Source organism: Pinus tabuliformis, chromosome 5_1 (assembly GCF_031772625.1).
Source record: "Pinus tabuliformis cultivar Carrire ecotype Pingquan chromosome 5_1, CPIR1, whole genome shotgun sequence".
Taxonomy (NCBI): domain Eukaryota; kingdom Viridiplantae; phylum Streptophyta; class Pinopsida; order Pinales; family Pinaceae; genus Pinus; species Pinus tabuliformis.
The window spans coordinates 426150182-426165861 of record NC_142305.1 but is presented as its reverse complement, the minus strand read 5'-3'; the positions used below and the strand labels follow the sequence as shown (position 1 = coordinate 426165861).

General features: G+C 37.3%; 1 protein-coding gene across 2 annotated transcripts in view; it reads right to left on the bottom strand.

The window, feature by feature from the left end:
* LOC149165313 (protein RRC1-like) overlaps positions 1-5388 on the bottom strand; it is a 106351-nt gene extending 100963 nt beyond the window's left edge. The window contains exons 1-4 of one of the 2 annotated variants that reach the window (XM_089432282.1): positions 5019-5388; positions 2864-2938; positions 2616-2751; positions 2475-2526 (exon numbers count right to left, since the gene is read on the bottom strand). In XM_089432282.1, coding sequence (XP_089288408.1) covers positions 2475-2526; positions 2616-2751; positions 2864-2938 — 263 coding nt within the window. In that variant the 5' untranslated portion in view covers positions 5019-5388. The remainder of the gene's footprint in view (positions 1-2474; positions 2527-2615; positions 2752-2863; positions 2939-5018) is intronic. The other variant, XM_089432283.1, reaches the window with a different exon arrangement.
* Between the last annotated feature and the right edge of the window lie 10292 nt (positions 5389-15680).

The following is a 15680-nucleotide window of genomic DNA, read 5'->3' as shown; positions in this document are numbered from 1 at the left end:
AAGACATTTGAATTTCTAGATTTGTACACCCTAGCAAGCTGCTAGATAACAAATCCCTAGGACTGATCATTTATATTACTGAAGCTGGGAAAGAATTCAAGGATGAGTGAAACCCTAGATTAATCTTGAAGAATTATTAGGGTTTGGATTCAAAACCCTAGCTAATCAATTGTTAACCCCATCTAAACAATGAGAGTTGGAAAAAGAAAACATAGGGCTTATGGATTGATTGTTTTTTCTTGAAAGAAGAAGCCCTAGCTCCAAGAAGGAATGGCATCATGATAATGATGCGGACGAGGTTAATTTGCAAGAAGGCTAAAGATCAAGAGGGCGCAGACATGTTCTCAAAAGATAAGTACCTTGCATCTCTTTAGATCAATAATGTTGTTATTATTCTTCTTGTCCGTGTGTATCTTGTTTAGTTGTATTTGTTCTTCCATGGCCCCCTAGTGAGGATTGCAAGTACATTATGAAGTGAAGACTACCAAGGATGTGGAAATTGATGATAGAACAAAATGACAACAAGACTCGTGATTGTATGAGCTCTAGACTCAGAGGGAGCAGATAAGTTCATCCTAATCGAAACATGTTTTGATCCATGATGATGAAGATGGCTAGAAGTACCAAACAAAATATTACCTCAGTATGAAGGAGAAGATTATGAAGATACATTTGCTCATGTTTCTAACCTCAAGGCTTTGAGGTCCATGATAGAGTGATTCATGTTTGTAAATTGAAGAAAGCCTTGTATGGGCTTAACTTGGCTCCTCGTGCATGGTACTCTCGTAATGATGACCATATGTTGAGTCTTGGTTTTACTAAGAGCAATGTTGATTTGTACTTCAAAGTTGTTGAAGGTGAGCCCTTGATTTTGTTGCTATCTCTAGACTAGTGTAAGAGGGAGTTGATTGAAGAATCTTAAAAGATTGAAAGCATGATGGATTGTGAAGTTCATTAACACTTCCATGATTTGAAGAAGCTACAAAATTGTGACTCTAATTGATTGGCTCGACATGATGTCTATTATGTTGTAAACTCATTGAGCCAATTCTTGATTAACCCCCAACATGTGCATTAGGTTATCTCCATGGCACCATTAATTATGGTTTGAGATGTGTTTCTAATGGGGAATAGCAATTGTATGGTCTTGTTGATGTTGTTTGGGTTGGATGCACCAATGAGCACCTCTAGTATCTGTTTTTGGCTTGGGCTCTACTATGATATCATGGTGGCCACGAAAGTTGGTTGCTGGTTTGTTTGGACATGTGTTGGAATCGACCATTGTATATTGTGATAATCAAAGTTGTGTGAAGCTTTCTGAGAGGAAGAGTCTAGTTCATCTATATAGACCCCAAAGACGGTTGGTGAGAAGGAGTACACATAGGAATCAAAATGCCCCTTAGACAAAAATAAAACAAGGAGCTTCATTCAAGGTTGCTACAAAAATTAAACAAGGAACTCTCTTTCCCTCTCTCTCTCTCTCTCTCTCTCTCTGATAGGAGCTCCATATTCACAAGTTGTAGAGAGAGAGAGAAGATGAGGATGTACTTACTTACTCACAATCATATTGTAAGTCAACATTTAATGGAAGAAACCCTTGCACCTTGTAAATATGGAGCTCCTCTCTCTCTCTCTCTCTCAGATAGGAGCTCCACGAGTTTCCATAAAATGAAAGCAGAAGTTGAATGCAAGGGTTTCTTCCATTATTCTAACTTTGAATTCAGAAGAATGTAGACTTACAATATGATTGTGAGTAAGTACATCCTTAACCTCTAAAAGAGGATATTTGAAAACTTGTAAAGAATATGTATATGAACTATAAAAATACAAAGAGGACCATGGGGAAGGAGAGTGAAAGTCTTGTGCACATCAGCTATAATACAAGAAATCATTCAGCAGGAGATGTATCATGTGTTATTTTCCTTATAGAAAGACATGAAGGAAGCACACAGTTTGATGATATTCAAGAAGAATTAAAGGCAATGTACCCCATATCTAAATGCCAAATAGTTAAGGAACAAAAACCCAATAACAAGAGAGAAGGACATCGGCAGTATTAATAAATTTGTGGTTAAGATGGTAGTAAAATAAAAAATGCAAAATACCACTGATTGATGTATAATAATTCAATTGAGGACTGCATGAAGATTTTCATTATTCAAGTTACCCATCAATCTCAAGTTTCAACTATGCCAAGCAGATTTGAGAATCCCATATACTTTTTGTAGCACTTGCTGCCTAAGCACTAAAGTCTTATAACACACCACAGCAATTTCTCTTATGGAAATATTTTCAATAAGACAGTTATCACTGTAAAAATAAACCTTTCCTTAAAGCCTAAGAAATACTTCTACCTGATACCAAGACCGGCACTTCATCACAATCCACACTTTATTGCAATATATAACACAGGCAAATAATAGGAATGAGCACATCAATAAAATGGCCTAAATATATGAGGGTTGTATAATCACCTGCTTCCTTTTTTTGAAACAGATGCCCCATCCTTGGATGATCCACCTGTCACTACAGAACTAATTAGAAAACCACTTTAATATTCAAAGCATCAAGAGGCAAAGTGAATAAATATGTATATCAATCTCTTTGACACAAACCTTCATTTCCAGTTTTCAACTGTTCATTGGGGTCAATGGTTTCCCCTCTAACAAATGCTTTTCCACCAGGCACATCTTCGGTCTTGAAGGATTTCACAAACTCTTCATATAAACGAGCAGCCTCATCATCCGCTCTCTAAAATCACAAGAAAAAGGGGGGTTATAGATATTAAATGATAGTAAAATAGAATACTATTAGTTAATTTTTGGTTTTGAAAACAATGAAAGCTTCAACTTTATGGGAATACCTTCTTCTTAGCCTCTTCCTCTTCTCTGTGTTTTTGAAAAGGAGTCTTCTTGCGAACAACTGAAAATGAATTCATCTTATCATCGGATGTTACACATTAGACAAGCCATACAAATGTTAATTACAGGGCCTTAAAAATAAAAAACAAATTCCAATATCAATTGCTTTTCTTATCTTTGAAAGAAGAAAAAAATCACATGTAAAGGCCTTCTGCAGCTACTCATGCTACAAAATTAAAGAAACATAGGTTTGCAAAAACAACCAATGGTTGAAATTCTGTGTCCAAAAACAGGAAAGAATATTTTAACATCCAAAGTAAACAATAATCAAGTCTGTTTGTTTTCTGATCCAAAATGAAACACTAGACAACTTTGTAAACACTTTGTCCCAAAATATCAAGTTTAGTATCACGAAAGGAATGCCCAAAAAAACTGCATAAGTTGCCACAGAACTTTACACTAAGGTGAAGTTCTACATCAGATAGTGACCACTGACAAGTCAAACGCCGTACTAATACCTGTGATAAGACTAAAAGGGATATTGACCAAACAAAAATAGTTCTGGCAGAACAGTATCAAGATTTCACTGAGAAAGTAAAGAACCAAACCCTGGGCTAGTGGCAAGTTGGTGGGCTTGTAATGATGATGATTATGGTGGGCATGTTCCCCTTGATAATACAGTTGACCAAGTTTAATCGAGATGTTGGTCTTCTCCGCAGTTGAGACCAGGTGCAAATCCAGGATGAATTTCATGGAATAGATACTCCTCAGTCGCAATTTTATAGCTAGAGGTCTTATGGTTGTAAAGCTGATCTTCTAAGGAGTTGCATAGCCCTTATAGAAAGAAGGGTTTAATGATTTTAAATTTAAGAACAAAAACAAAACAAAAAGCATAGAACAAAATTTTAGTGGCCATTGAACTACAAACTGTTATATGTATCAACAATTCCGTAATTATGATCAATGAATGGACATGTTGAGGAGTTGTGTATGTAGTGTGTGTGTGTCTATATATATGCATAGAGAGTGAGAGAGAAAGAGAGAGACACCTATGAGGTTGGTAGTCGATCTGCTTCCATCCAGAAATTCCTGGGAAGAATGGGGAGAACTCAACGAAAGCTGGCATAATACCAGCACTCCTTTCTTTGCTTAAATGTGTGGTAATGGGGTAAGATTATTTCCTCAAGTACATATTGCATCAACCTTTTTTACATTTACTCGTGCATGTGTAACGTCGACATGTCACAAGCCTACAGTACATGCAGCAACATTGCAGGAGTACCCCAGTACCCTGACAATATCAAAAGTTGAAACATACACGATGACTTTTAATATCGCCTTTGCTAATTAGTCTCTATACAAGGTGGACACATAGGCAACTGGCCGAGACTCGGTTGAAAATTTTTCTTGATTTCAGAATCCAGTTTTGGTGAGAAGTCAAACTCTCTGGAGCCATTCCCCGCCACAATTAAAGCAATAAGGTGGGTACAGATAGTTTCCAACATACTGCGCTTCGTATTTTCGAAATGAGGTATTGAAGACTAAGTGTTTGTTATCGCACTTCACAAACCGGAGGTTACAACTTCAAAGCCAGATAAGTCAAAAAAGTTTACGCCACCAATGCCATATTGCAGGCTGGCTATCGAATTATGCAAATAATCGGGGTTTAAAACACAAGTATACCTCCGATAACCATGGTTTCTGGATTAAAATATTTAACAAAACAAATTCGAAAAATACAGTGCTGGTTACCAACAACTTAGGGTTATTTACAGTTAAACACCATTTCGACGGGGGCATTTGGACTATCCAGCAAACAGAGCCGCTTACTTAAGTTTTCTCCGCACCCATGGGCCGAATCGCTGGGACTTTCAACTGGTTTCAAATAGGGTTTTTACCATGACCTACTTGCCAGGAATTGAACCCTGAATATGCGTTTCGAACTTGCTGTTAACCTAGCCCAACGGACTGATGTAGAACGCCGTTATTCACGACATATTGCAGCGAAAATAAAATTTATCTATCCGAATTAATTTAAGATTGACAATGTATTGCAATGAAAATGAAATTTAAAACAAACAATTAATTAAAATTTACAACATATTGCAAATTTAAAGCTAAGGTTTAATCCGAAAAAACAGCAAAGAAGCTATGTACCTTGTAACAGTCTAATGGACGTAAAGCTGAAGCCCAATTTGATGATGCTCAAAAGATTTTCCAGAAATTACTCGTTTCATATGTTGTATATATAATTTCAGATGGCAGAGACCATATGTTTTCAGTGGCGTTTAATGTTATGTGATATATATATAATCGGCCACAATGAGCGCGCTCTAGAAATTTTTAGTCTTCCTTTATGGCCTGCTCTTCCTTTCCATTTCCACCTCGGCTCCGACTCTCATCACAAAAACTCGACTCTTAAAAGTCGGGAAATGAGGGACTCTTTAAATATGCTGGACTTCAAACTATTCTATGGCAGCCTCTTCCTTCCCAATTTGCTCGTGGACTCCTCTCATCACGAAAAGACCACTCTCAAACTCGCGGAATGGTTCCGTGTATATCTAAAGCTAGGTTTTCCCAAGTTGATCACACCAAATTTTGGGATGTGGGGTTCACACACATTCACGGTATTAATTTTAGGTTAGGAATGCCAAAATTATTGATATATTTGGAAGGTTAACTAAATACTTTAATGTCCTTTAAGTTGAATAAATTCAAATATCATATTATATTTTGAGATGTAGTTGCATGTATATATCATTAAAATATATATATAAGCATTGTGTGAACCTTTTTTACTTGGGTATCCCTATTGTAATAGAGATGTGGCTCCTTCATAGATCTTGAGCTAGAGGGGTCATCCAAATCTTGAAGTTCTTACATCTTAAGCATGCATTTCAACTTTGTGGAAATCTCCAAAACCATACCCTTCGTGATTTATAAAGAAGCTTGACAATATCCCTTAAGTCCCCTCTTTTAGCCTCTACCTCATGACATATAGAATTGCCGTTGGCATAACATGTCTTGATTGGTCAAGTCATGCATATGTGGTTGCCCTCCATATCTATGGCCAATCGGGTTCAAAGAAAGTAGCAAGTTTTGATCAAAGGTAAGCTCACCATTTACTTCTATAGTAGGGGTTTTTAAGCCTTTTTGTTTGAAGCCAAAGAACAGAGGGATCTCATCTTAGAAAACATCTCATACTTCTTCGGCACCAAAGGAATGTGCATAGATCATTAGACCCCAAACTTTAACCTTGAGCATGACGTCCCCTTAGTTGTTCTAATTTAGAAAAAGAGTGAGGTGGTCTCAGGAAAATCACAAGCCCTAGGAATCTGTGGACTAGAAAAGGCGGGATTGCAGTAAACACTGGTAGTGTATACCCTCGTTGGGCCTAGGAATCCTTGACCAGTAAATGGTGGGATATACAGTAAAGATTAGAGGGTGGAGACAGAGAAATTCCTGGAGGTTTAGGTGGAGAGATCTGCAGGCATCCATTCTTATATTGGCCTAGTGATCCCTATACCAGTATTTGGTGGGATTGCAGTAAATCCTGATAGTGTATGTTTCTTGTTTGGGCCTAGGAATCCCTTGGCGGGACATATGGTAAAGCCTGATTGTATAGGTGCTTGATTCAGGCCTAGAAATCCTTGACCGGTTCTGGTGGGATATGTGGTAAAGCCTGAGAAGCATGGTTGGTTTTGTTGTGAGTCCCACATTTATGCTTGGAATATGGCACAGGGGTGATTGGCTGAAAGAAAGATTTGGTTAAGCCCAATCTATAATTGGGTGGTACATGGAAGTCCCTAACTTGGTTGGATTTTGCATATGTTAATAAGAGCTCTTTTCCTCTTGTATTTTATGAGTAAATGTACTTGTTATTATGTGGCTTTTATGGATGATCTATCATTGTTAATATTTTGGTTATATGATGGTTATAAGCATGGTTTCATGACAAATTGTAGTTATGGATCTTAATATGTTTTGATTGGTAAAGGAATGGCTATTAAATGCATGACCTAATGGATGTTATTGCAACTATTATGAGAAGGCATTAGACATTCTTAGTGATTTTCAGGGAATAATTAAACCCTTATGCTCAAATATGCATTTATAGCCTATAGATTACATGTTCACAATGTGTTCGATGAAATGTCTGTCATGGCTAGGTTTGGTTAGGCCAAGTCCTTGATCAAGTTTTGGGTTAGAAGATTTTTCTTTGTGTCATTTATTATTTTGGAAAGTTTCATGGAGTATTGGGTAGTGACCTTGAGTCTAGCCTTGAAAAGGTGGCATAAATTTTGTGGTCTTATGCACAAAACTGGTTGAAAAAGACTACAGTCTCTCCTTGTAGGCTTGTGCATGCGACTGGGAGTTTAAGTTAGTGAAAAGTAGGTTAACACAGGTTTGGACACCTGGAAGGGTGGTTTGGCCCTTGGGGTCCTGTAGCACCTTAGGGAAGTCCATAAGGTTTTGGTTTGTCAATTCCACTTTCTTAAGGTGATATAGGAGGTTGAATCATGTCATAGTAACTCTTTGTCACATGTTTACCCCAATCAGTTGGTTACCTTGGGTAAATGTGGGAGGGGGGTGTTATAGAGTGGTATTAGAGCATGGGTCAACCCTTGGACTGGATGTGTAAAATGTGGTTGTCATGCATGCATGTGTGTTGTATATGTGCTTGTTATGTATGCATGGTGGTGGTCATTGTTATAGTTGTGTTGACATGTAGAAGTTGTTGATGTTGTTGTTGGGATGTGCTTGTCATGAATGCATGTCGGTTGTATATGCATTTGTTATGCTTGTCAGTGTCTATAGGTTGTTGTGCATGCATTGTTATGGTTATGGTTATGCATGCATAGTAGGTTAGATATGCATCATGAGGTCATTGTATGTAGTTATGTCATCATGATGTTGTTGATAAGATATGATGATGATATGTTGGCTAAGATAGAGGAGGAGATGTAGACTATTAGAGCGAGGTTGTAGCACTAGACTTTGGGGTAGGAGAAGATCGTCATACATGTATTATATGTTTGGCATGCATGTATGATTATTAATGGTTGTTATATGCATGTCTGTCATTCTATTGTTGTTTTGGTTACATGTTTGATAAATTTTAGTTGTTTGGTGCGGTCATATGCACATGCATTAGATAGCCATGTATGGATTTAACTTCTTGTTATATGCATTTTGATCATATGCATTATGAGTATGGTCATTGCAGCTAGGATATTGATGTTATATGTATCATGCTAAATATGGTTTGGCTTGTGCAGATGATTGTGGTTATGGTATTCTGGTATGAGTCGATATACTTGTGACATTGTGTCATACTAATCTGGACTGACTATAGATATGTGATAGTCTTCCTTGAGATACATTGAGGGAAACATGCTTGGTATTATCATGAAAAGGTAACATTTGAATTGTTTATATATATAACAGCTGGGTGATTTGATAATACCTAACAAGACTCAATTGCAGTAAGGTAAAAAGGTAAAAGAAAGGAATTGGGTGAAAATTCCTTTGGCTATGTTTGGAAACCATGATTCCAAATGAATGAGTGCTTTGCATGAATACTTGAAGTCTTCTTAACCTTGATTTTGTCTAACATTATGTGGATATGTGCTATATTCATGAACATGTATTTGACAGGTACAACAGGGATGAATTTGAGGCCCTCAAATCCTTAAACCACAATAAAGATATCATGGTTATGAAAGACAGTAAAGGAGGGGCTGGCGTCATCCTTGAAAAAGAGGATTATCGTCGTAAGATGTTGGATGATCTTTGTAATAGTGGAAGCTACAAGAAGCTTTCCAAAAATCCCCTAAAAAAGATCTCAAGGGCAGTGGATCTTGCCATCAAGTCTAGTAACTTTGTGGCTTCCCTTAGCCATAAGCTTATTGAGAGTAGCCCCATTACTCCAAGGATCTATGGACTTCCAAAGATTCACAAGGAGGGGGTCCCCCTAAGGCCCATTGTCAATACCATTGGTGGTCCTGCATACCTTTTGGCAAAATTCCTTGCCTTAAAGCTTAGGCCCCTGGTTGGCCTCACAGAGTCTTTCATCAAAGACTCTTCGTCATTTGTCGAAGAGCTTAAGGACATAAAGCTTGACCCTAGGGACATTCTTGTGAGTTTTGATGTGGTCTCCCTTTACACTTGCATTCCTATAAAAGAGGCCATCGATGTCATCAACTGCCTCACGGACCCTGATACCGCTCGTTTAGTTGAGATCTGTCTCACTTCCACTTTTTTCAACTTTGAGGGTGAGTTCTTTGAGCAAACTTGTGGTGTTGCCATGGGCTACCCCCTGTCCCCGGTTGTTGCTAATCTTTTTATGGAATATTTTTAATCCAAGGCTTTGGCCTCAACCTGTCTCCTTCCCAAGCTTTGGAAGAGATTTGTGGATGACACGGGTGTCATCTGGTCCCATGGCCAAGAAGATTTGGATCATTTCTTCAATCATATCAACAATCAATCCTCCTCCATAAAGTTCACTATGGAGCAGGAAGTTGATGGGAACCTGCCCTTCCTCGAATGTTCTCATCTCGAGGAATGATGACGGTTTGGTATCCCACCAAGTGTTCCGGAAAAAACTCATACTAAGTAGTATCTTCATGCCAGTTCCCATCATTTCCCCATTCAAAAGTTGGGTGTTCTCAACACGCTAGCTACTCGAGCGCTAAGAATCTCTGATGAAAAGAACCTCGATAAAGAGAAGGCTCATCTCCTTAATGTTTTTGCTAATAATGGTTATAATATACACCTCGGTCAAAAAGCTTTCCTCAAAGCTCGCAAGAATTCCTTGGTCAACAAAGACCCTAAAGAGCGAGTCTCAGGGGACTACTGATAATATTGCTAGAATTCTTAGGAAGCATAATGTACCTTCTACCTTTAGACCCCTTAACACCATCCATAGCTCCCTTAGATTTGTAAAAGACTCGGTTGACCCCAAGGACATGAAAGGTGTCTATGTTATTCCATGTTCATGTGGGACCCCATATGTTGGTGAGATTGGTCACTATATTAATCAAAGGATTAATGAGCACTCATCTGACATAAAACATAGAAGGACCCGGTCTTTTGCCCTGGCTGAACATGCAGAGAAGACTAAGCACCATGTATGCATTGAGGAGGCCCGTGTTATTACCAAGGTGGTGCATTTCCATCACTCGAAATTTAGGGAAGCCATAGAAATCGAAAGAAAGCCGAGCAACCTCAATAGAGATGACGACTAGAAAATTAGTAGTTGTTGGATCCCTGCCCTCTCTTCCTAGCCGCTTCCCCGCCTTTCCCCCATCCACGGACTGGGTCTTCCTTGTTTCCCCCTCCTCTTCTTGATTGATCATTTTCCTTTTTTCCCTTCTCGTCTCTCTATTTTAGTTTCTTTCACTCCCTCCAAATGATTAGTCCTTTTCATTAGCCCTATTAATTATGAACATTCCTTCTATTCCTAGTCATTCATTTTACCCGGTAAATTACCCCCTACGTCCCCCTTTTTAGGAATTAACCAACCCTATTTTTTATTTTATTTTAGGATTTTAAGGATTTTGCCTCTTCTCAATTCTTTTAGATTCCTTAATCTTAATTTTTGGTCCTTTATTTAAATTATTAGGTTTAATAAGCCTCTAAGATATATTTATATATATCCATATTATATCATTAATTTTTGTTTTTTTAGATAGGTCTATTAATAGGTTAGGATCTTATGAGTTAATTCTTACAATTTCTATTTATGATAATATTGCAAGAAACTAACTTGCATAATAACTAGTTAACTATTTATTTATATATTTATATTTAATTCGGAAAATATATATTCACATATTATTCCATATTATATTAATGATTTAAGGTTTTTTGATATATAGCTATTTCATTATATAATATATATATATATATATATATATATATATATATATATATATATATATAATTGATTTTTGTTTCGGATAAGCTGATTAACAGGTTAGGGTCTTGCATTTTTTGTTTATGATAATAATATTACAAGAAACTAACTTGCATAGTAACTAATTATTTATATATTTATATTCAATCTGGAAAGTATATATTTACATATTATTCCATATTATTAATGATTTAAGGTTTTTGATATATAGCTATTTCATAATATACATATATATTTAATTAGTATTCCATTTTAGTAAATTTTTAGGTAATAAATATAACAAAAAAAAATAAATTTCATAATTATTAACTTACCATTTTTTATATGATTATAATTGGAGAAAAAGGCCTTGTAATAACTAATTTATTCATTCTCTTAATTTTTAAATACAAAATTTACCTTTATTCGAATGTTGGTAATAATTATAACAAAAATAACTTTTCCTTTCCCTTGGTCCAGTCAGGTTGGCCAGTCAAATTTAGTCGTTTCTCAGTCAAATTGCCTAGTCCAATATAGTTGTTTCCTAGTCAAATATAGTTGTTGGAAGATCTTCTCTCCCTATTTAACATGCAGCCATGATCTGATTCTTTAACTTGTCCTGACGATGAACCACACTCGTTGGTTCGAAATGCGTCAACAAAAGTATTATAATGTGATTTTCGCCGAAAAATCTTCTCGAAAACTAATTTCCAGTTATGGTTGGAATCGTTTAGGAATTGGAGTTCCTTGAGAGATGATATGTGTATGTGTTCAGTTACAAGGCAACATGCTTGGCACAATAGGGTAAGGTAATCAATATACTGTTATATGTTTATTTAGCCATTGACATTTGTGCGTTTATTGCAGTGTGATGCAGGGGGCTGCATGGCAAAAGAGATTGCCATGGAATCTCGGAGAAGGCACGGGTTGAGATTTCCCTTGGAAGCATTGGGAACCCAGGGGGGTTGATTCATGGTGTTTGTGGGGAGTTTTGTGCTTTCGGTCTTTTGTGATTTGTTTGTGCTTGATTGGTAGTTTTCTTTTATGTATAGTGCATGATCACACCACTTTGTTTGTGGTGTCGTATTAATATTGGTTTTTCATGGTTTTCTTCTTGTTTTCCTTCTTGTTCTTGCCTTTTATGTTTTGAGGGTCTTGGGGAAGGGTTGGGGAAAGAGGAAAGTTAATGGAGCTTGGGGAGAGATGAATGAAACCCAAAATGTAATGTAAGACCTGGACGAAGCTTAGTGCATGAGTAAAGGGTAGCTAAAGGTAGGAATATGATAAATAGTTAGATTGGTTGGGTCCATTGGGACAAATGGACGGTGGCATGACAACTATAAGAAAGGTAACCAAGAAAGGTGAAGTGAATGGATCAGATGCCTTGGCCATGTTGGGAATTGTTGTTCTCAATGTTGCGCACGTTCTGCATGGATAAAGGGAGTTCTCTTAATCTTGACCTTATGATATCTAGTGATTTGTGTTGTGATTATGATTATGTTGATGCATATATATGTGTACATGTATGTATGTATGTCATTGTCTCACAAGGTGTTAGGGATCATGATTGTTTTATGTTGGTTTTCATATCTATATATGTATGTATGCATGTCATTGTCTGGCAGGGCCTTCAGGAATCATTCTTGTGGAGGAGTGATTTTTTATGCAGGTGAATGACATGAAGAGGTTCTTGGTTTATGAGGAATCAAGTGGGAAAAGTAGTCCTGGCAGATCTATGAGGTTAGTATCATGTGGATATGGATTGTTATTATGTGATTATACCATGTATATGTTTATGTTATGGACAAGTAATGCTGAGGGGTACATCAGTGGAATCAAAGTAGTGTGATCTGTGACATGTTGGAAAAACATGGACAGTGGAAAAACACTAGAAGCAAGGTTGCTTTGTAGAGTTAGTGTGTGGTCTCTGGATGTGCAGTACTATGTGGTGTATATGTTGTACATGTTGTACCTATGGTGTTGTGTACATGTGGTACAGTGTGCATGTTGTATAACAGTGCTATTTACACATGGTGTTGTGTATGTGGTGCTATGTACATATGGTGTTGTGTACATGTTGTATATGCGTTGTTGTGTACATGTTGTTTATGCAATGCTGTGTACAGATGGTGCTACCCGCATATTGGATATCTGGTGTTTTCTACATATGTTTCTTTGTGATGTTTCATATAAAATTTTGCGTACATATGGCATGTTGTGCATGTTGTACATATGATGCTATGTACATGTGGTGATGTGTGCATGATTGTCCATGTGGTGTTGTGTACATGTTATACATGGGGTGCTATGTGCAGGTGGTGTTGTATACATGTCGTTCATGTGGTGTTGTGTACATGTCGTGCATGTGGTGTTGTGTACATGTTGTTCAGGTGGTGATGTGTACATGTTGTGCAAGTGGCACTGTGTACATGAGTTATTCTGTACATGTCGTACACATTGTGTTGTACACATGTGGTACTATGATTATGTGTATTGTGTAGTCATTGTGTTGCGACATGTTTATTCGTTGTGTTGTACTCTGTGTACGTATATGTATTATGTTGTACACTGGGTGTAGGTGTATGTGTTCGGTTGTACACCAGGTGTATGTGTATGTGTTGTGTTGTACATCGAGTGTAGGTGTATGTAATATGCGGTGTTGTATGCCATGTGTGGATATATGTGTTGTGATGTACATTGTGTATGTGTGTGTGATTGAAGAGAAGTAAAGGCACTGGGTGCTTGCCGGGTGTGGAAACTGATTTAGTGTGTGTACAGAAAGAACAAAGGTAGAATGAAAGGACCAATTAAAGGATAAGTATCAATATTTCATTTCACTTTTATTATGCATGTGATCTATGACTCTAATTTATGATGGTTACATGTGATTTATGATTTAGACTTATGATGGTTGTGTTCTGAGCTAACCAGATGTGATATGCTTATACATGATAATTTTTGGATCAAACAACTAGTTTGATTTCTTGTAACAGGAAGGTGTACCTAATTGACTGGCCATCGATGAGGTATGATGTGAATTTATTTCAATTTATTTTTAATCTAATGAAAATTATGTGCTTGGTATAGGAAAGCATGGAAATCCCAGTTTGGGGTGGTTGAAACTAACTGCAAGAATTAGCAGCAACATCAAAAGGAATTGGAACAAACAATAGTATGTTGGTAAAGCACTTCAAGAGCAGGGCCATTGTGGGAAACTGGTACCCAATAATTTCCATTTATTTCCATGAGCATGCTATCACTGGTATGATGGTTTTGAGGCAGGGATATGCCTTCATTTTCATAACTTTTGATGCAAGGAAACCTTGCCAAGGGAGGGATTGCCCCGGAAAGGGGACGTCAGGAAACTTGGAAGGTGAGTGACTGCACGAAAGGGGGTGAATGGATTTCCAAAGGGACTATATAGTAGTGAAGGGAAGGTCAGGGGATGGATTTGTTTTGGTCATTAGAATTTCCAGATGGAATCAGAAGCACATTGGGAGTGTACTCTGGAACAATGAGCTGTTAACTATTCACTGAGAGGAAAAGTCGCACAGGATTTTAGCATTGAACATTGGATGCAAACTTTAGTTTTGACAATGGATTTTGGATTTCTTAGGAAGGAGGTGAGTCCTGGTACTACTTTTGAGGGTGGAGGTGTGAGCCTCTAGATTCCCTTGTTTCAGATGTAGTCATTGTATCCTTTACTTGCTGGCTGAGATAATGTGCATATGTGTATATTATTGTAAATACTGTATCGAGTTGTGTTTATAAAGCTCCATAGATATTATGTTTTTTTGTTGGTTGAAGCAAATATACATGAGCGTATATGTAGTTTTTATTGTAAATATTATAATGAGCTATGTTATAAAGCTCCAGTAAGCGGTATGTTTGTCATGATTAGTCATGGTTTTAGTAATGGTTATTGTAAATACTCCAACGAGCTATGTTATAAAGCTCCATGGGCAATATGTTTTGGTCTTCAACAATCTCACTAGTCATAGGTGTCATATAGCACTAAGGATGGTGTTCCCCTAAGGGGGAGGGGTTTGTAACAACCTTAGGTTACAATTCCATGTAATAAAGTTAATAAAGGAAAAATAAGACCAAGGTCATGGGACATGTACTCCAAGATAAATTTTGGGCAATACATCTTAGCGGGTTTTCATTTGGTTTATTATGGCTAAGGGGAAATTGGCAAAGGCATTGAAAAGGAAAAGAGGCATTAATTGGCATTTTATTGTGAAAATAGAGGAAAATAGAAGAAAAGGAAGGTGAAAGGTCAAACATTTGCATGAGAAGGAAATTGAAGGAAAATAAAGAAATTAGAGGCCTCAATAATAAAAAGGTAACTACGGATCAATTCATGACCTTTTGTCAGTTTTAGCTTGGAGCTATCTCTATTCTCTCATACTCTTGCACACTTTGAGCATTTCTTGGAGCACTCTAGCATTGGAGAAAGGAAAGCAGAGGAAGGATAAGGAAGGCAAAGGAAAGCAAAGATCAAGCAAAGAAGAGTTGGATTAAGCGACTACAATGGGATTACTTATAGGTATCGAGTTACATGTATGATTTCCTTGATATTTTTTGCATGCATGGTATATGCATGTGTATATTTGGTTCTCTTTTTCTCATTGGCATGGGTCTTGCCAGGTGTGATAGTGGTTTTCATCCTTCCTTTCCATTTTTGGATAACCATGGTGTGATGGGGTTCTTTCATTTGGTTGAGCTGGATTTCTAGATGGTTTCGAAACTGAGTGAGGTGGTTCTCAGAAAAATCACAAGGCCTAGGAACCCCTGGACCGAAAAAAGTGGAATTGCGGTAAATCCTAGTTGTGTATACCCTTGTTGGGCATAGGAATTATTGTATGGTAAATGGTGAGATATATTGTAAAGCCTAGAGGGTGGAGATTGAGAAATTCCTC